General features: G+C 45.9%; 7 protein-coding genes across 10 annotated transcripts in view; 4 read left to right on the top strand and 3 right to left on the bottom strand.

The window, feature by feature from the left end:
- The window catches only part of LOC126572469 (thioredoxin-2-like), a 3,076-nt gene extending 831 nt beyond the window's left edge, over positions 1–2,245 (top strand). Inside the window, exon 2 of the mRNA XM_050231816.1 lies at positions 1,129–2,245. Within this exon, the coding sequence (XP_050087773.1) occupies positions 1,129–1,428 (300 nt within the window). The 3' untranslated portion in view covers positions 1,429–2,245. The remainder of the gene's footprint in view (positions 1–1,128) is intronic.
- A 704-nt stretch (positions 2,246–2,949) lies between these two features.
- LOC126572471 (fibrinogen-like protein A) lies at positions 2,950–4,588 on the top strand. Its single transcript, XM_050231818.1, has one exon. It carries the CDS (start codon positions 3,341–3,343, stop codon positions 4,505–4,507), a length of 1,167 nt encoding a protein of 388 aa, XP_050087775.1. The 5' UTR covers positions 2,950–3,340; the 3' UTR covers positions 4,508–4,588.
- A 607-nt stretch (positions 4,589–5,195) lies between these two features.
- Positions 5,196–6,218, top strand: LOC126572472 (fibrinogen-like protein A). Its single transcript, XM_050231819.1, has one exon. It carries the CDS (start codon positions 5,409–5,411, stop codon positions 6,216–6,218), a length of 810 nt encoding a protein of 269 aa, XP_050087776.1. The 5' UTR covers positions 5,196–5,408.
- Positions 6,219–6,471: 253 nt separating this feature from the next.
- LOC126572473 (uncharacterized) lies at positions 6,472–7,578 on the bottom strand. The gene is made up of 2 exons (XM_050231820.1): positions 7,242–7,578; positions 6,472–7,168 (listed from the first exon to the last, which is right to left on the bottom strand). The coding sequence occupies exons 1-2, from the start codon at positions 7,457–7,459 to the stop codon at positions 6,655–6,657; spliced, it is 732 nt and encodes a 243-aa protein (XP_050087777.1). The 5' UTR covers positions 7,460–7,578; the 3' UTR covers positions 6,472–6,654.
- A 175-nt stretch (positions 7,579–7,753) lies between these two features.
- LOC126572492 (protein timeless homolog) lies at positions 7,754–12,380 on the bottom strand. Its single transcript, XM_050231848.1, has 14 exons — positions 11,938–12,380; positions 11,107–11,867; positions 10,899–11,022; positions 10,661–10,824; positions 10,292–10,582; positions 10,131–10,211; positions 9,955–10,055; positions 9,816–9,887; positions 9,691–9,742; positions 9,486–9,627; positions 9,200–9,417; positions 9,031–9,125; positions 8,264–8,931; positions 7,754–8,183 (listed from the first exon to the last, which is right to left on the bottom strand). The coding sequence occupies exons 1-14, from the start codon at positions 12,361–12,363 to the stop codon at positions 7,833–7,835; spliced, it is 3,546 nt and encodes a 1,181-aa protein (XP_050087805.1). The 5' UTR covers positions 12,364–12,380; the 3' UTR covers positions 7,754–7,832.
- A 240-nt stretch (positions 12,381–12,620) lies between these two features.
- LOC126572489 (transmembrane protein 53-B) lies at positions 12,621–14,403 on the bottom strand. The gene is made up of 4 exons (XM_050231844.1): positions 13,916–14,403; positions 13,474–13,834; positions 13,265–13,408; positions 12,621–13,193 (listed from the first exon to the last, which is right to left on the bottom strand). The coding sequence occupies exons 1-4, from the start codon at positions 14,143–14,145 to the stop codon at positions 13,017–13,019; spliced, it is 912 nt and encodes a 303-aa protein (XP_050087801.1). The 5' UTR covers positions 14,146–14,403; the 3' UTR covers positions 12,621–13,016.
- A 509-nt stretch (positions 14,404–14,912) lies between these two features.
- Positions 14,913–18,468, top strand: LOC126572478 (recombination repair protein 1). 4 transcript variants are annotated; one of them, XM_050231826.1, is made up of 6 exons: positions 14,913–15,145; positions 15,208–15,980; positions 16,046–16,222; positions 16,485–16,556; positions 16,944–17,066; positions 17,132–18,468. In XM_050231826.1, the coding sequence occupies exons 2-6, from the start codon at positions 15,248–15,250 to the stop codon at positions 18,076–18,078; spliced, it is 2,052 nt and encodes a 683-aa protein (XP_050087783.1). In that variant the 5' UTR covers positions 14,913–15,145; positions 15,208–15,247; the 3' UTR covers positions 18,079–18,468. The 4 variants fall into 4 exon arrangements, with proteins under 4 accessions (XP_050087783.1, XP_050087781.1, XP_050087785.1 ...); XM_050231824.1 differs by having other exon boundaries at positions 14,913–15,980; XM_050231828.1 differs by having other exon boundaries at positions 14,913–15,980; positions 16,944–17,030.
- Positions 18,469–18,729: the final 261 nt, after the last annotated feature.

Consider the following 18,729-nt stretch of genomic DNA (forward strand, 5'->3'; position numbering starts at 1 on the left):
AGGCGCTTTCTGTATAGCAACAGACGACCGCGCGGTCGTCGTCAAGCTCGAGCATCATCTTTAACGAGATTAGTAAAATGGTACCGAGAGCGGAGAGCTGTTTCCAGACTGTTCCCACCGATCGAAAGGGCGGGTGTTACTTGATACACACCAATCGCACTAATTGATAGGCGTTGATCGATTTGGCAACCATTTCGGCACACAGTCCGTCCGTGTTTTGTTAAGAATGTATCATTTACATTACACATCGCCCCCCGGACGCTCCCACCAGGCATGTTTGCGTTCCATATGATTCGATAGCACAACAGGTCGACAAGTGTTAAAAATCATGCACCACGAATGCACGCGCGTGACTCAGTCCAGTTTACTGTGAGTCACTTCATGGCTGAATTTTGAAACTCACGAGCCATTTCTATGCTACCATGTCATTCCCTGGGCTTCCATTATTCATGGTCCATCGTTTCCGTTGCCATCGTTACGATCCATCTATTCACCATCACAGATGCGTTTCATAGGCCACCACGCAGCAAGGTGGTTTGCTGCGGTCACCAATGTTAATTGCGAACATACATTATCACGGTATGTGTTCGCAATTAAAGGTTGCTCGGTTGCTATGCTACTAGCCTTGCTAAGATGCTTGGTGCAACGGCGACGCTGGAACGCTCTTCTCCTGTTGCAAGAGTCTCGGTTTGCTGTTATGCACCTGGCCGATGGAATGTGCAAGCGAAGCAGTTTTCGTTGCCGCAGCGATCTCGGTAGGCGTCAAATAGGCTACTGGCAGGATGAAGTCATCCTTATTTGCACTCTCCGTTCACTTATCGTAAATGACGCGTATTTGTCACATAAAAAGACAGACAGGCAGAGCGAGAGAGAGAGAGAGTGAAGTGTGTGAGTCAAAGGCCTGCTTGAGGGAAATTGTAAAAATTGTTATAAAATCATCGCCTTCACGGTGTAATGTGTCACACACGTTCGCACGGAATGTGTCTCTCCCCTGGGGCGGACAGGTGCCGGTTGATGTGTTTCACCTTGACAAACTGGAATTGCACACGGTTGTTGTTGTTGTTGTTCATTTTCTCTGATGACGTGATTACACGAATATTAATCCCACTGTACGTGCTACCCCCGCAGGCTGACTTCCACAACAAGCTGGAATCGGCTGGTGACCAGCTGGTGGTGGTGGACTTCTTCGCTACCTGGTGCGGACCGTGCAAGGTGATCGCCCCGAAGCTGGAGGAGTTCCAGAACAAGTACGCCGAGAAGGTCGTCATCGTGAAGGTGGACGTGGACGAGTGCGAGGACCTGGCGGCCGAATACAACATCTCCAGCATGCCCACCTTCCTGTTCATCAAGCGGAAGCAGGTGGTGCAGCAGTTCTCGGGTGCCAACGCCGAGAAGCTCGAGAACCACATCAAGCAGCTCACCGAATAAGCCGGTGCAGGGTGGCAGCGGCAGCGACGGCGGTGGCGGCGTTCGAACCCAAGAATGAACAAGCGCGGCTCATGTAGGAAGAGAGAACATGTTGAGGGAGGAGAAAATGGGGCCTTAACTTCATACCAAACACCCGCAGCGCCCCCCGTCGTATCCACGACAAACAACGCAGCACCTTCTTCTCACATCCACCCAAACCAGCGCCACAGCAAGCTCTTTCACGGATTACCATACTCTCGATTTCCGATAAGTGTTGCTCTTCAAAAATGCAAACAAATTTACCAAACACCCGGCGTGCAACCACAAAGAAGTGCCCACTCGAGCAGCGACAAAACACACGTCGTACACACGCGGGGTGCTACGATGGCGACAGTTACTCTCTCAGCGCAAACAATCCGTTACCACAATGATTGCACAGGCGATTGGCGAACATCTGGATTGCACTTACTTACCGGCCTGGCCTACTACTCTTCCGGCGTTCGATCGATATAGTTTGGGAGTGCACTCGCGTACTATGCTGTTTAATGTTTTGCAAACAAATTTTCCCGCCTACTGCTTGTTTTCCAACCACTTGCCTGTTCGAGCGTTCGATTCGATACGCAAGTGTGTTGGAATGTGGTGTGGGTCCGGGTGTGTTTGTGCCCCCCATCTGCGCATATTTGACTTCAGCATTCAAAAATCATCCTATCCTGCCCAAGCTCCTGTAACCCTCTTCATCACGCCTTCGAAGTGTAATGTGTTTTGTTTTATTTTTCCTATTGCCAGTGTATGCTTACAAACAAGCTGCTTGTTAATACAGTCTCGAAGAACGAAGAAACCACAATGTTGCTCTGTTATTTATAGCGAAAGAAATTCGTAGCGAAAGCGATACATCAATGCAGCCATGTGGTAGTACAAACGCATGCCATGCTGTGCTCTGTTCTACTTAGATGTCTCTAGCTAACAAAGACAAATCATCATCTTCTCGGTGTCCATTCACTTGTTCTATCGTCCAATATCGATAAAATGATTGCCGTAACCAATGTGATTAGAGGAAAGTTGAACCTTAAATTGCATGATACTAATAACCGTTTTATTTTGCTGCACAAGATTTCTTGGAAGTGTAATCTTATCGATTACGCACATTTACATCGATCGGCACACGCTGTTTTCTTAGTAATCTAATATCTGTAGAGGCAGTCAATCGAAATAACGTCACAATCCATTCTAGGAATTCCTTCACCTACCATAGAACATGAACTGTTATCAGAATCAGCACAGATCCGTATCATTAAATTTATAATCACTCGTATCGAATTCGATTAACCGCAAGTTTTCCTGGAATCGTATCTAAGCGGACACATTTCTATGCCGGAGTTTTGGCATGGCATCCTCAAATCAATCTCAATTGCTAAGACACGAAAATACAAATACAGAATGATAATTCATATAGAAACTATTGTTCGCGGTTTAAGAGATGTTCAAATATTTTAATCAGCTATTCTGTTCGAAACGGGATGAGTGTTGCAACCCCGTATCCTTATCACATGCAAAGAAACCGAGCAATGTTATAATAGTCGAATGCCCGCAGATAATTGCCCACAGTAGTGTGTTTTTGTGCATCAAGGGTTTTGCTGGGTCTATCCGTCGATGTTTTAACAACAAAAAATAAGGTTTGCTGGGGAAGGAGATGCTTATCACCAACACCTAGATTACGGCCTTTAGAAATACTATCACGTTTTCCAGCAAACCAGCATGGCATGGGTTTTCATGAGGAAAATACGCAACTAGTAGGAATGTGTGCACATTCTCGATCGCACCACTCGCTGTATTTTCCTCTTAATCAGTATAAAACGTCCCTCCGAGTACCCCAGAGGCATCATTTTTATTGAAACTCTAGTTAACTCGTTGTGTTAGCAAGGTCGTTCCAGAAATGAAGCTGCTCGTTGGTTTAATCCCCTTTTGTGCTATTCTCTGCGTTAGTGCAAGTGATGGTGACCTTAGTGAGAGCATGGATCATGCAAAACACACGTTACATGGGATGCCAAGATTCAGCCTAGAATTACTCCTGACCAAATTCGCGATGATGGAACTTAAATTACAGAAAATAGAGAACGATATCCTGCAACATCAATCCAAGCAAGACAGGATAGTTGCAGCCCTGCAGGAACAACAATCGAGACAAGAAAAAGGCCAAAATGAAATGCTCGCCGTGCTTCGTGACCTCAAACATCAAGTCGCAGTTAATTTAAGTGAAATTCACAATCGAGATCAGGAGAAGGTCAATACGGCTCTTCATAAACTCGATCAACACGTCGGCAATGTGCATAACAACACTCGGCGGATAATGAATGCTTTGCTGCAGCTGCACTCACTCATTCAAGTTTTGCAAAATCAGTGTTGTTTAACACCAACGGAAAATAGTGTTTCAACGACAACGACCACAACACCGAAACCAAAGCAACCTCCCTTTTCCTCGTGCAAAGATGTTCCTTTGAAAGTGTCTGGGACATACCAGATCCGTGTGAAACGTTATAGCGAACCGTTTGAAGTGTATTGCGAACAGGAGTCGTTTGAAGGTGGATGGATTGTGTTTCAGTTCCGTTCCGACGGATCACTGGACTTTTACCGAGGGTGGAATGAGTTCCGCGACGGTTTTGGTGATTTAAACAAAGAATTTTGGTTGGGCCTTGAGAAAGTCCACCAGATAACAAGTGGCCGTAAGCATGAACTGATTATTGAATTGAAAGATTTTGAAGGAATGTACAAATATGCGCGGTATGGTGCATTCGAAATAGGAAGTGAGAGTGATCAATACAACTTGAAAGAATTCGGAAATTATAGTGGTACTGCAGGTGATAATATGTCTCATTATAGGGGTAAGAAGTTTTCAACCAAAGATCGTGACAATGATGCGTACGACAGCAACTATTGTGCACCGCTCATGGAAGGCGCATGGTGGTACTGGTCTTGTTCTGATTCGAATTTGAATGGGCGGTACATGAATGCAGTCGACATGAAATCAATGTTTTGGTTTTATTTCAAAAACAACATTCAAGGATTGAGTTACTCGCGAATGATGATCCGCGAGCTGGAATAATATTTCTAGTCGGATCATTGGTGCAGAGAATTGAATGAACAAACTTTGTTGAATCGTACCCAAGTAGATAATAAAAACACACTTGTTCATAAAAAGTCCAGAAAAAGTCTTTTAAAGGTGAAAGTAAGGGGGGGGGTTTTTAAAGGGTAAAGGTGAAGGTATTAGAATTTCCATAGTTCCGACCTAAAATGCATCCGAAACACCATTTCAAATCTAAAGAGTGAAGAAAGAAACATGGAAAGAACATAGTGAATGATGCACATTGAACAACATTTTCCAGGATAGAGTTCTGCTGTTGCAGCGACTCGCAGAATCCACTTCGAGGCATTTCCAGTCCACGGCTCGAGCGTTGAAATCGTCAAAGACGGAATTCGGATGACCCTTTCCAGCATCCAGTACGTCTCCCGGAGCGTCGCTAGTGAGCATTGGATTATGGGCACCTTATCAATCAAAAATAACCTTTGGACGAAGGTCATTACTGCGCGCTTTCTTTGTTATCTTGCTGTTTTGAGAATGGAATCGTTCTTAAGTTAGAGTTTTACACACAGCACTTTTTTGAATTTACTCATATGATCCTCTAATCAACACTAATAGGTAAACTCAACGCCAAGATACATGTTAAAGTAGTTGAATCTGCCGGTGTCCTGCTTATCACCAAAAATAGCCGCCCCACAGAACGCCCGAAAACATCCTCTAGCAAACCAGAATGGCTTGGGTTATCAAACGAAAGAACGTAGCCAAAACAGAGCTCTGATTGCAGTTTTAATCAAGTGTGTTCTTGATCGCGCCATTCGGTGTATGTTTCGTACAATCAGTATAAAACATCCCTCCGCGTATCCCAGAGACATCATTCTGTTTGAACCTCCAGTTGGCTCGTTGTGTTAAAAAGTGCGCTGCAGCAATGAAGCTGCGCATTGGTTTAATCGTATTTTTTGCTCTTCTCTATGTTGCTGCAAGTGATGGTGGGCCTAATGATGGCGAAGTTAATCCGTCGGTGGATGGGATGCTACAGATACTCGCGGGCAAGTTGGAGGCGATGGAGCATAGACTGCAAGGAATGGAGAGGCAGCTTCGAAAGGTGGAAGGTTACTCGTGCAAAAATGTTTCATCGAGTGTATCTGGGACGTATCTGATCCGTGTGAAGAATAATAGTGAACCGTTTGAAGTGTATTGTGAACAGGAAACGTTTGGAGGTGGATGGATCGTATTTCAGTACCGTTACGACGGATCACTGGACTTTTATCGTGGGTGGAATGAGTTCCGCGACGGGTTTGGTGATTTAAACAAAGAGTTTTGGTTGGGTCTTGAGAAGGTCCACCAGATTACAAGTGGCCGTAAGCACGAACTCATTATTGAATTGAAAGACTTTAATGGAACTTATAAATATGCGCGGTTTAATGCCTACGAAATAGGTAGTGAAAGTGACCAATATGACGTGAAGGCTATCGGAAAGTATAGTGGTACTGCAGGTGATCGGATGTCCCATTATAAGGATAGGAAGTTCTCAACCAAAGATCGCGATAATGATGAGAGCAGCAGACATTGTGCACAATACATGGAAGGTGCATGGTGGCACTGGTTTTGTGCTGACTCTGTTTTGAACGCCCGATACATGAATGCTGAGAACGAAAAATCAATGCATTGGTATTATTTCCATGGCAACTATCAAGGATTGAGTTACTCGCGAATGATGATCCGTGAGCTGGAATAGCGTATCTTGGCGAATCGAAACAAAATGTAATAAAAAAAACATTGTTTTCAATTTAATTCCAAAGTTCTTTTCAATGAATAAGATAAATTAACAGTTCCAACTTAATATTCATCCGAAACAATAAATTCACATGTTCACAAGATTGAGGAAAGAAATATGGATAGAAATCAATGAAAGATGTTCTAGGCAATTATTGATATATGTAACCTGACGAAAGAAAATGGTCGGAAAATTGTCAACTTAAGGCTTCCTTTGCTCTTTTGAACAAGAGGATTTATTTAGAGGATATTATATGTGAGGAAATGTTCAAAATTCAAGATAATTTGTAACTCTTCACCTCTCAGCCAGGAAACGTTATCGAGGACGTTTAGTGCTTGGAAAGAAATGTACATTCCTGTTGTACCTACTTCTTTTTAGTGGTACTCAATCGGATCGATTAAACTGCACCAACTTCTACAGCCGCATTCCCGTTACAATCTGGCACGATTGTTTCCTGTTTAATGTCAATGCCAACGGTTCCTGCGTTCTCTACGCCATTACTAATGCCATTATGTTGTGCTGTTGGTTCGGGAAAGGATGGCGAAATAGCTCGTACTACTCTGGCCTTCAATTCGGTACGCAAATTCCGGAAAGGAATCACCGCCTCCTCTGCAATGCGACTTTCAATTCGGGGCTCCTGTGTCGGTGGTTTCAATTTGGCTTCGGGTTGTTTATTTTCAGCATGAGGAGCCACTTCATCGGAGGTATCTTCGGAAAGTTTTCTAGCCTTGGCTGCAGAGGACTGCTTGCGTTTTCGCACACGCCGTCGCTTTGGTTTGGGGATGTCCAGCAAGGAACTGTCGTGTGAACCATTTACATGCTGATTGCATCTTTTAAGATTCGCAGCGTTCACGATCTTCACGCTTTCCTCCGAGTCCGAATTGTCCTGTTTCTCTGGCGCTGTCATGAACCTATTCAAAAAAAGGGGTCTCGTTCGTGAATTAGTCTATTTGTAGAAGATTACATTTTCTACGATGCACTTACTTGAGTGCTACATTATCTGGCAGAATGTCGATGTGTTCCGTGTCGGGATAGTAGATACCGTGCTCGCAGCATATGAAAACCTCCGGTGAAATGTGAAACAGTTCGGCGACGGCCTGCTTCAATTGACCTACCGCAGTCCATTCTAGTCTGCGCCCGATGCACACCTTCCGGCGGTGGTCAGTGAATGTGTTACTTAAATCTAACACGTAACTTTTCATTATCGGTGCTTTAAACGATTAGAGGGAACGGACAAATCACACCGCGCACGGAATTTTACCGGCACAAAAGGAATTTTACCGGCACGTTCTGGCTAACAAAAATCGACAACGAAACTGTAAACAATCGCTTGCCGAATGTAAACAAAGAAATCTCGATGAAACACTCGCGAGGAAATCGACGAAGCTGTCGCAAAACTGTTATACACTTTTCAAAAAACAACGTACCTTAGAAAACATACGAAAAATAAGAAAAATCTGTATTATTTTGTATTTAACTTTACTTTAATTCTACGCAAGACAAAGACAATAATTCAACCGCAATCTCCGTGCGATACAAGGACACTTGTGACACAGAAGGTACCAACACAAACCGCTAATCCTCATCATCGCTGCTAACGACCATTCGTTTTCGTGATTTCTTGTTCGCATAAGTGGACGATTCCATCGAATCGGAAGAGTCCGATCGGTCACGTTTACCAGCAACACCCGGGCTGCGCTTTCTTTTGCTGAACGAAGGCATCTCATCCTCGTCGGAATCCTCAGCTGGCGCAACGCCGACCGACTGGTGGGTAGTATTGCTTTGGTCGGCAACGTCTTCTTCCTCGATGCTCCGATCAGCTGCAACAGGTGACGCCTCGCGAGAGTTGCACAGTTTTTGCAGGAGCTCAATGCGCTGTTTCAGATTGGCGGCTTCAAATTCTTCCGGTATACACCAAGACGCATTCTGGAGAAATGGATGGCAGCAAGGTCAGATAGATTAAGTACTAGCAACGCATCGAAATCGAACTAGAATCAGGCACCTACCGTAGCCTCCATCCCAAGAGCGAGTAGAAACTGACGAAATCTGCCGTCCTTGAGCGCAAGGATTTGGTGCTCTTCCTTCGGATAAATTGTCCTTCCTCCCCGGAGAAGCTCACGGATTGTGCCGGAATTGCATACAAACTCCATCGAACTGCTAACCCAGTCGATGCATGGCGTCATGCTGCTGCCCATTAGTTTCATCATCTTCTCAGCTACCTTCTGATCAAGCACAACAGCGGGACCATCGTCGTTGGCAGCATCATCCTCCTCCTCTTCACTATCGTGACTTGCCGATGAGCTACCGGAATCTCTTCTTTCCTTTCGTCGGCGGCCTTTCGATTTCGATGCGGCTGGTCTGCGGGCCTTCACTTCTGATTCATCCGCTATCAGCCCAATGCGAACCATTTGCTTCACGATCGCTTGCCGGCTGAATGTTTGTCCAAATGCGTCTCGTATCTTCTTTACGACATTTCGCTCAAACCGATGCTCCTCGTACAGCTGCGTTAGCCTCTCGATCTGCTCGCCGTCCCACGAATCCATCTGTTTTTGGTTGGCATTACTTTTCTTCGTTGGCGCTTTAAAGATCAGACCCAGCTCTTTCAGCTTCTTGATAACGGCCCGTCGCGTACGTGTACGATCGATCATGTTGTCCAGCAACCAATCGATAACATCTGCGGAAAACGTGCAACAAGCAAGGAGAATGGAAGAATAAGTAACGAAACCTTGTTTGTGTTTCTAGTGTAATGGCTAAAGGACACTGGCATCGGTACCTTGATCGGTCTGAGGGTTTTCCTGGTTCTCCATGAACAGTCGGCGCAGTTCTTCCTCTTGCTCTTCCGACCAATTTTTCGACCCAGATCCGGCACTATTCAAACGAAAGTTAGAAACAAGATAACGTCATAACTTATCTTCATAAGCAGCATATCAATCACAACTTACGCGCCAGCGGGACGATTGAAAACCTCACCGTAACCCTCTTCCAATCCGTAGCATATTTTGGCCGATTTGTAGAACAGCAGTTCAGCAAATATCACCTCGTTATCGGGAGCCTTCTTCTGTAGCTGACGAATCACGTACAGTGCCAGCTGTTGCAAGGGTACCGTATGCTCGGAAGGTTTTGCATGCAGCGCCCGTTGAAAGATGCGGAACAGCGATGCCTGCAGACCGAATGAACCACTTATTAGTAATACAGAACAGACACCAGTATCCCCGAATTGCAACTCACTTGAAACAACATGGCCGGAGTTTTGTGCTGTACGGCGATACGGTGTAGTATGTGGATGGCTGCTTTCATAGTAGGCGTTTTAATGGTTTCCCAATCCGACAACACCGTGACACAGTTTCGCACAATCTTCGGATCAACCAGACTGTAAAGAGGTAAACAGTCATTTTTAAACTATTTTCACAACCACTCACATGGAAAAGCTTACCGCTTAGAGAAGTCTTCGAACTTGAAATCCTTTTCGGCGTACTTTGTTCGGGCTAACGGAAACGGAAAGAAGGAATTTGTTTTAACTTTCCACACAGTAAGCTTTACAAAAAGTACCGTGATTACCTTCATACTCCTCCGCTTCATCTTCTTCGTCATCATCCTCTTCATCTTCATCGCTAAGCGGAGTTTCTTGTTCTGCTAAATGAGATTCAAACTGTTGAGAGAAATACTGTTCATTGCATAGATTGCATTCTTCTGTTACCTTCCGCAATGTTGGCCATAAATATTTCCTTCAAGCACATTAAATCTTCGTCCTCTGTTGCGTGCGTTGAACCGAAGCAATCCTCATTCGTCCACACCGATCTGCAATGTATTAACCGGCAACAGGTTGGTCTAGCACAGCGTTGCAGATTGGGTGCATTGGAGTAATGATCTTACCGTGCCGCATACATAAGCTTCAAAGCATCTTCGTACTTTTCATCACGCAGCAAGCGATGAATACGTATCATACAATCACCCCTAAAAATGGCCAAACGGAAGAAGAAATGTTGGATCAGAATATGGTTTATGAACTAACCAGCCAAGCAATGAGCCCTTACTTTTGATCATCGAAGGGCACCGAAGAGGTCACATCAAAGGGAGTGGGGAGATTTTCCTCCGTGGCATGAATCTGCGGTAGGATGGCCGCTATCTTCGGTGCCATGGATAGCCAATCGTATTCGAGGCTTTCCGGTGTTATTGGAGGGCGGTCGGATTTACCACCCTTACGTCCCTTCTGCTTTTTACGTTTCGATTTTACACGCGTCTGGACACGCACTGTTCCGTCGCAGAATTTCTCCAGCAGAGAATAGAAACGATTCGCAACTTCCACCACTGAACGTAGAAAGTTTCTGTAAGTTTCAAATAAACGAAAATGTTAAAAAGCTTTTCTTTGCAATGTTACTAGAAAATGGGTGCTAGATTATTGCCTCGTTTGGTACGACTCATTGTAGTTGGTCAGCAACTGTACGATAGTTTCGCGATACTCGACGGCGTAGAAGATGTTGTTTTGCAGCATTAAGAGCAACTCCTTTGACTCGTGGTCCTCTTTGAGGCTTAAGGCTCGCAGATTATACAGCATCTCATCGTATGTCTGGAAAAATGGACAACGTTGGTTTCCGAAACCATCATTTGATTACAAGCAAACCATTTGGAGTGTGCCATTACCTGTACGGCATTATGGAGCCGCTTTGACCAGATGTTCTTGCGGGTTTTATCGCAGGTAATGCTGCTTTGGTAGCTTTCAATCCTACTGATAATCCAGTGAAACGTATTCATACTCAACGCTTCTCTAAAGAGTGACAATGAAAGAACAAACGATCGTATTAAAACTCTCTAAAAGATTTCTTGGCTGCTATTGGGCTTTCCCACTTACCCTATTAGTTCGATGTTCATACCATTCATACGATTGAAGGCCATAAAAAAGCGGATCGCCCACAGCAGATACGTATCGTCGTGAAAGTCGGACGAGAGCTGATCCGCGGAGCCCAGGTAACGCTTGGCCTGTCGAACGATGTTGTTGAACAGATTTAAAATCTCCACGCAGTACTGTCGCAGGCACATGCGAACGGAAAGAATGCTCTTCCGCTCCACCTCGTCCACGGTGCGTGTCAAGCGGGACGATTTCTTCGCTCGTTCCTTCTCGATGCCCAGATCGGCGTGAATGATTTTTGACAGAGACTGGTGCGCGATGGTAGGATTATCGGAAATTGACTTCACACTGCCCGACAGGTACGTTCCTCGGAAGCGTGAATGTCGCGGTGGCAACGGTAGCTTGGCTGTCTTAGGTTGCTGCAATGCTTCCAACAGCTTCACTTCGTCTTCCCTCTTTTCCGACGCGATACGTTGCATCGTAGCGTTCACGAGGTTGGCCGGTTGCTGTTCTCGAAACACAAGATAAATGATCTCGAGGGCGTGCATGAAGTACTGTTGCTCCGACGAGGAACCAAGGATGTACGAGACGATATTGATCGTACACGTTTGATCCAGCGCCCACACTAAACGATCGTGCAGACTATCCTCGTTATCGAGCTGCTTTTCCTTTTCCACGTTCGCCGGCACCTGGAGGATGTTACGTGCAAGCATCAGAATCCGCTCCACTGTGATAGCCTGAGCTTCGCTTCGCTCCAGTGTTTTCTGTGGATAAAGTACGATACGTTATCGTTTGAATGTCGCGATTCAGCCAAAGGTCCTTTGTGATACGTACGATACGCAGAATGCTTTGCATTTTCTCACCCAACACCGACCACACGGCATTCACGGTGAACGCTTCCTTGTAGCCTTCGGCGATTTCCATGAGCTGCAGCATCTTCTTCCGGTCGGAGGCATTTTTGGGATGATTTTCCTTGTAGATCAGATCGGTGGGGAAGGTAAGGTTGACCAGCAACCGTAGCACCACATCGGCAACGTCCGGTTCGTGGAAGCTGTGCAACAGGAACGGCAGCAGATCCGTCTGCACCAACCGCTTCTCGCCGATGTAGCGTCGGAACTCGTGATCCGGTCCATCATTTCGTAGGATCCAGATGAGGTGCTTCAATCCGTCGATGGCCTGCGGATCGGGATAGTACTTTTCGATATCTCCATAGCCCAGCGAGGTGGAAATCGCATCGATCGTGTGCAATCCGATGACCATCGTTGCTTTCGCCGCGTTTCACGTTTCACCGAAAACTGTTGTTTTGCTTAAATCGCGCCATTTTCACCGTCAACCGGTGGTTGTAAATGTGACGGTTCTTGAAACATTTTCAAACCGTTATACGCTATCGCAGGAACCGGTCGTTACGAATCGAGGTTCAATTTATGTGCTGGTTATTTCTTTCAGCGACAAAACATGAAGACGCTCTGTTGGTTTTCCGAAATATATTGCCACTGCGGCGGCTGCTAAACCACTCGTGTTCACTTACGTTCACTTACAAGTTTTGATAATCTTTTTTTGTTAGCTCTACGAGTCTAGGAAAGTTTAACATACGATCGCATTTTGAGCTGCGTTCAGAATTAAGGCAAATGTTTAAACATGCTCAGATGTTCTAGGGGGAATCATCACAAAATCAATTGCTATGCATATACGGCGTAACTAAAAACCGTACGGAGAGCCTCTGGCTGGAGTGACCTTCGAAGAATAATAGAATTTTAGCCTAATAAGTCACCTACACTGCTCGGGTGGTCAGTGTAATTTGCGCGTTTTTGTGGACAAAATGTGCGTTTGCAAAGGATGTGCTTTAAGACAAAAGTACAGGACCACCGGGATTCCCTTTGGTGCGTCTCGCTAAACGGCTAATCGACACAGCTCTAGTTGTGGAACTTGTTGTAGTAGTTCGATAAACAATCGTTGATGAACTTGCACACGGTGTAGATGTACTGCTGCGGATGTCGGATGTAGTGTTTGACGTGCTCGGACCGGTCAAAGCATACCATACGCACGTCCACTCCACACCGGCTTCGATAATTGGCAAACTTTTCTATATCCTGCAATGAAAGCAACCGGCAACTTGGAATGATTGCACCGGGATAGCGACCCCGTCTCCCGCCGTACTTACGGTGTATGGTATTAACCGATCTTCTTTGGAGTAAAGGAATAGCTGTGGCCATGCGTTGCTTTCGTATTTGAGATTGTTTGATGGATTTGTTTGTACTTCATAGCCCCGCGGTCTTACAAAATTCAAGACGTAGTTCAAGGCGTCCTGGAATAGTTTTAATCGTTATCAAAGGGGCACCTTCGATCGTTGATCGACGGCTTCACACTCACCTCAAAGGTCCAAAGAATAATGGCAGCGATGGCCATCAGTGCGGACAACAATCGGTTGCAACGGCGCTCCTTACCATAGATAGCAGCTATCGCTCGATAGAGACCCACAATCCGTCGATCTCCCGGGGCGGAATCGAATATCATGCCGCAAATGTTGACCGGCGATTTAGAGCGCCGCAGTGCCACGGCAATGTGCTGGTACAGGAAAGCGCCACCGTTGGAAAACACGTGGAAAATCAGCGGATGGCTGTCGAAGTTCATGTCGTAAATCAGTTTCAATATTTTCTCCCCGATCTGATGCATGGCGGCCCGTTTCCAGAACAAATTTTCCACCGGTGCCGTGTAGCGGATCGTTATGAGACTGAAACGTTAATGTAAACATCACTTAGTGCGCTGCTGCTCCCCTTGAAGCTTCTCGTCTTCCGCTACCCTCGATGCTTACCCACGATCTTCGTAGATCTTGGAGTACTTCATCAGGTACTTATCCTGGCAGCCGGCCCAGCCAAGCAGCAGCACTATCGGCACGTTCGTCTCGTTGCACACGAACACGTAGTCACTTTCGGCCGTTTGTGTGTCGCTCCGGAAGTTGGGCGAAGGAAATTTGATAAAATACTCTAGCGTATCGTCGAGCGGATATTCCGATTCCATCCGTGTGCCGTACGTTGCCGACATGGTAGGTCTGCCGATGTCGATGCCGATGCTGCTGCTGTGCGTTATGTGTGCGTAGGCGTAAGTTGAAGAGGCCCGGGAATGCAAGCTGCTTGGGATTGCGGTAGAGTTTTCCCCCCTTTTTTAAACGCAAAGCAATCACTCCAGCGGTTCAATAATGGACACTAGGCACTCGCCTACCCAACGGGCACCAGCGATGGGCAAGCTAGAAACACATTATTGCTTATTGTTAAGGGGTACACGGCTTTTCGGTACCACACGGGCTCCTCCACGGTCCAGCTGACTTTTCCAGGGAAGCACAATATTCTGGAAAATTAATTCCACACGCACGCGCGCACATATCCACTAACGGCATCTTGACATGTGCTCGGGAAAAGGGTGGTAGTGGGCCGTGTTTCGGGTTTCCATGGCACGTACCTGGTGATGGTGGAGCATGCGCAGAATTTGTCCGCTACCGGCATCTCTACGCCGGGAAGTTAATCGTCTCGATAGGTGTAATCATGTGTTGCTCAAGAAAATAAAAATGATTAAGACTGCGGTGCGAATCTTTATCAATGGTTTCTTTCCTTATCGTCGTTATAATAACAACAGCTTAGCAGACGATTTATTTTATCATCTTGAGTGGATATCCTTTGCTAAATGAGAGAGCAAGGAAAAGAAAACTCGTTTCCGGATAGACTTATTTGAATAACTGTTCGAACGGTTGCGAGTGTTATACGGCATCAACTGTCACAATCTGCGCGCCATTTTTTCAGATCGGCCGGCTGGAAACACCCGCCGTACAAAAAGAGGTTTAGCGCGGTCTAGTAAACTGGGTCTTTTCTGTTTCGCCCTTTTTCTCCGTAATTATTCGTTTGTTCGTCTGTTCGTTCACGAAAGCGTTTGTCCCGGCATCGTAGCTCCGTGGAAAGTGTCCAACGATCTCTTGTTCTTTAGCAGACAAACGCAGTTCAAGAACCCCGAGTTGCAGTTCTGCCGCTGCGCTTTACGGATTTTCAGAGGGGTAGGAGTAACCGGGGTTCGTTTCGGTTCTTTCGAGCTTGGCGCTGATCGCTGTACTGTCAGGGTTCCGCACAGCCGTTTCTACGCAGATTGCCGGCCGGCTATGGAACAGCAACCGAAGAAGCGTGGACGCCAAGCAAGAGCAAGTAAGGAAAACGAACCGTTGGCAACCGTTGAACAGACCACCGAGAACATGGAGCCAAGCGTTCCTAAGCCAAAGGGTAAGGCCGCACGCAAAAAGCCGTCCGACGAAGTGAAACCCAGCATCGAATCAATCAAAGACGCCGTCACCGATGCGGTGAAGCAGGAGGAACCCGGTACGGAGTTGAACGCAGCGAACGGAGAGAAGAAGCCAGCAACGAAAACTGGCGGTCGTGCCAAGAAGGAAAAAGTGACCAAGGCTGAAGTGGCCAAAGAACCAAAGGTGAAACGAGTGGCGGAGAAAAAACCGAAGGGGAAGGGAAAGGCTACGGAAGAAGGAGCACAGGAAGAGGCTGAGCAGCCTCCGGCAGTTCTGCAAGAGGTACCACTAGCCGAGATTGAAAAGAAGGTGCGCGGAAAGGCTGCTAAGACCGTCAAAGCTACTGCTGAAGCGGAAGAACCCACTGTCGCCAAAACTGGCCGTGCTAAAAACGACAAAAATGCAAAGCCTGCTGAAGACACGAAAAATGAATCTCCTAAAAAAGTCGAAAAGAAGCCTGCTCCAGCCAAGCGAGGAAAAAATACAAAAGAAAAAAATCCGGAACCAGCGGCGGATACCGCCGAAGAGAAGAAGGTTGTCGAGGATGCTAACATTGCCGAAGTGACCACCAAAAAGGGTCGCGGAAAAGCTAAGGGTAAGTAGCATTCTGTGACTAGATGTTTGAGTAGCGAATTGATCGTAGAACAAATGCTCCTATAGCAGCGATCCCAGAAGTGGAAGCAAGCGATCAACTTGTAACGAAGCGCAAACCCAAGGGGAAGGATGTATCTCCAATGGCAACCGCAGAGCCAGCAGAGCCGGTTGCTCCTACTAAAACGGTAGCCAAACTCACGGGTCGTGGCAAGAAAAAAGCGGAACCGGAAGCAAATGACGATGGTATGTACCAAATTGTAGAGAATCCCCATGAATCTATTAGTAGTTGCTTTTTTATCGCTTCAAGTATGTAGAAATCTTTTTAATTCTTATTTCTGTATCGACAATCTACTCCACTGTCTTTATGATCAGGGACATCGTACATATCACTGCAATGAAGAATTTAACGAAGCAAGACGATAAGACGTGTTTATGTTTTTTTTTTATTTTCGCCGTTCTTTTCTTTTTCATTTCATCTCTATCCCTCCTGGCACCATTCCACCAGCCCCGAGTGTTGCTAAGTTACCAAGAGTGGCGGGTAAAGGGAAACGCGGTGCAGCCTCTAAGATGGTCGATGGTAATAATCCTTCAACAGCTCTTTAGGCCTGCTAAGGTCAACGTTGCTAATCTGTCCTTTTACTGCAGACATATTTCATAATCCCTATAAATGCTGATTCTATTACTTTCCTTACTCATACAAATCGTAACAGCTGACTAATACTTACTTCTGTATCTTAAAATAAACATTGTTCATTGGCTAGCTATGTGTAGAATGAACGATGGTTTTCTTTTATATTAATGAAACTCATTGCATGCCTTGTTATGCATCTTCTGTTGAAATACAATTTCGTTCCTTTGCAAGCACATGTCTTCAGTTCTGTGCAGTTGTGTACTAACACATTTCGCATTAATAATAAGTTAAGCAGCAATCGATATAAATCTGTTGTTATACGTATACGCGTAGCCGTCCCCGTCGATGCAGAACCAGCGGGAGCAGAGGTTGGTGCCGAGGATAAGAAAAGCGAAACTAAAGAAAGCCCATCGGTGAGAGGTAAAGGGAACGTACTTACAAACTTTATACGCAAAAGTACGTAAGCACACTTGAGTTTAGACAATTTGCAATCAACTCAATATCTTTTCCATTCTTCACAGTTACCCAACGAAAGCGACGTAAGGTAGAGTCCGAGGAGGAAGCGGAAGAACCGGCAGCAGAACCGAAGGCGACAGCAAAGAAAGGCAAGAAGGCAGCAGCGACGGCGGCTCCGAAAATGAACAAATGTTCCACAGACTACAGCGCACTCAGCTTTGAACCGGAGCAGTCGAGTGTGCTGTGGAACTACAAAATTTCCAGCTGGAACGTCGCCGGTCTGCGTAGCTGGGTGGGCAAAGGAGGGCTGGATTTCATCGAGCACGAGCAACCGGACATCCTGTGCCTGCAGGAGACAAAGTGTACCGAGGACCAACTGCCGGATGAGGCACGCCACATTAAGGGCTACCATCCGTACTGGTTGTGCAAACCGGGTGGCTATGCGGGCGTAGCAATTTACTCGCGTAAAATGCCCATCCACGTCTCGTATGGACTGGGGGATGAAGAGCAAGATCAGGACGGCCGGCTGCTGACGGCCGAGTATGAAAAGTTCTACCTCGTCTGCGTGTACGTACCGAACGCAGGCAACAAGCTGGTCACTCTGCCAAAGCGAATGCGTTGGGATGAAAAGTTCCATCAGTATCTGCGGGACCTTGATAGCAAGAAACCGGTCATACTCTGCGGTGATATGAATGTGGCACATGAGGAGATTGATTTGGCCAACCCAAAGACCAACAAGAAGAATGCTGGCTTCACACAGGAGGAGCGAGACGGTATGAGCAAATTGCTTTCGTTCGGCTTTGTCGATACATTCCGCCAGCTGTATCCGGATCGTAAGGCCGCCTACAGTTTCTGGACGTACATGGGTGGTGCAAGGGCTAAAAATGTTGGCTGGCGGCTGGACTATTTCATCGTTTCCCAGCGGTTCGCCGACAAAGTAACCGACAATGTAATGCGATCGAAGGTGTATGGTAGCGATCACTGTCCAGTAACATTGTTTTTAAACCTCTAAACCAGCCGATCTGCAGGGGATTGTGCGCTTTGTGTTATGAAAGTATTGTATGTTTGGTTTTTCATGTGCTAGACTACTGGCAGTCTACGGTATCCTCATACATCTACATATAAATACGATTTTTTGTTGCAAAACCTAAAACTTTATTCTATATCTGAACATGTTTGTAAATCTCCTCGGCGAGATACATATGAGTACTTTGCAATGTGTCTTATGATAGTTTGCTTTATGTGTTTGTGTATTGCTTCCTCCGCATAGTTAACTAAACTATGACGAAATTTTAAAGAAGCCGAAGAAGCACGTTCGATGCGAGACTTGCATAACTATTTCTCATTCCCTTCTTTCTAGCTACTCTGAGTTTTTATGAAATAAAATTGTATTTTAACCATACGTTGTCCATGCTATTGTCGATTAAATATCAAGCAGTATTCTAAATCGTTTTCCTTGCCCGAAAATGCTTAGATCGTGGACTCCCGTTGACCGGATATGAATATTTAAAACAGAGAGCACAGCTGTTGACACAGATCATTTTCTCGCTCCTGTTAGACCGTTTCTACACTGCACAAAATCTTTTGATGCCGCATCAAAGCTTATAGGATTCCCATAGGTTTTTTTTATTCCCATACGAATCCTATGGGATTCCTATACGTT

The sequence above is a fragment of the Anopheles aquasalis genome, chromosome 2, assembly GCF_943734665.1.
Source record: "Anopheles aquasalis chromosome 2, idAnoAquaMG_Q_19, whole genome shotgun sequence".
In the NCBI taxonomy this organism is placed as follows: Eukaryota; Metazoa; Arthropoda; class Insecta; order Diptera; family Culicidae; genus Anopheles; species Anopheles aquasalis.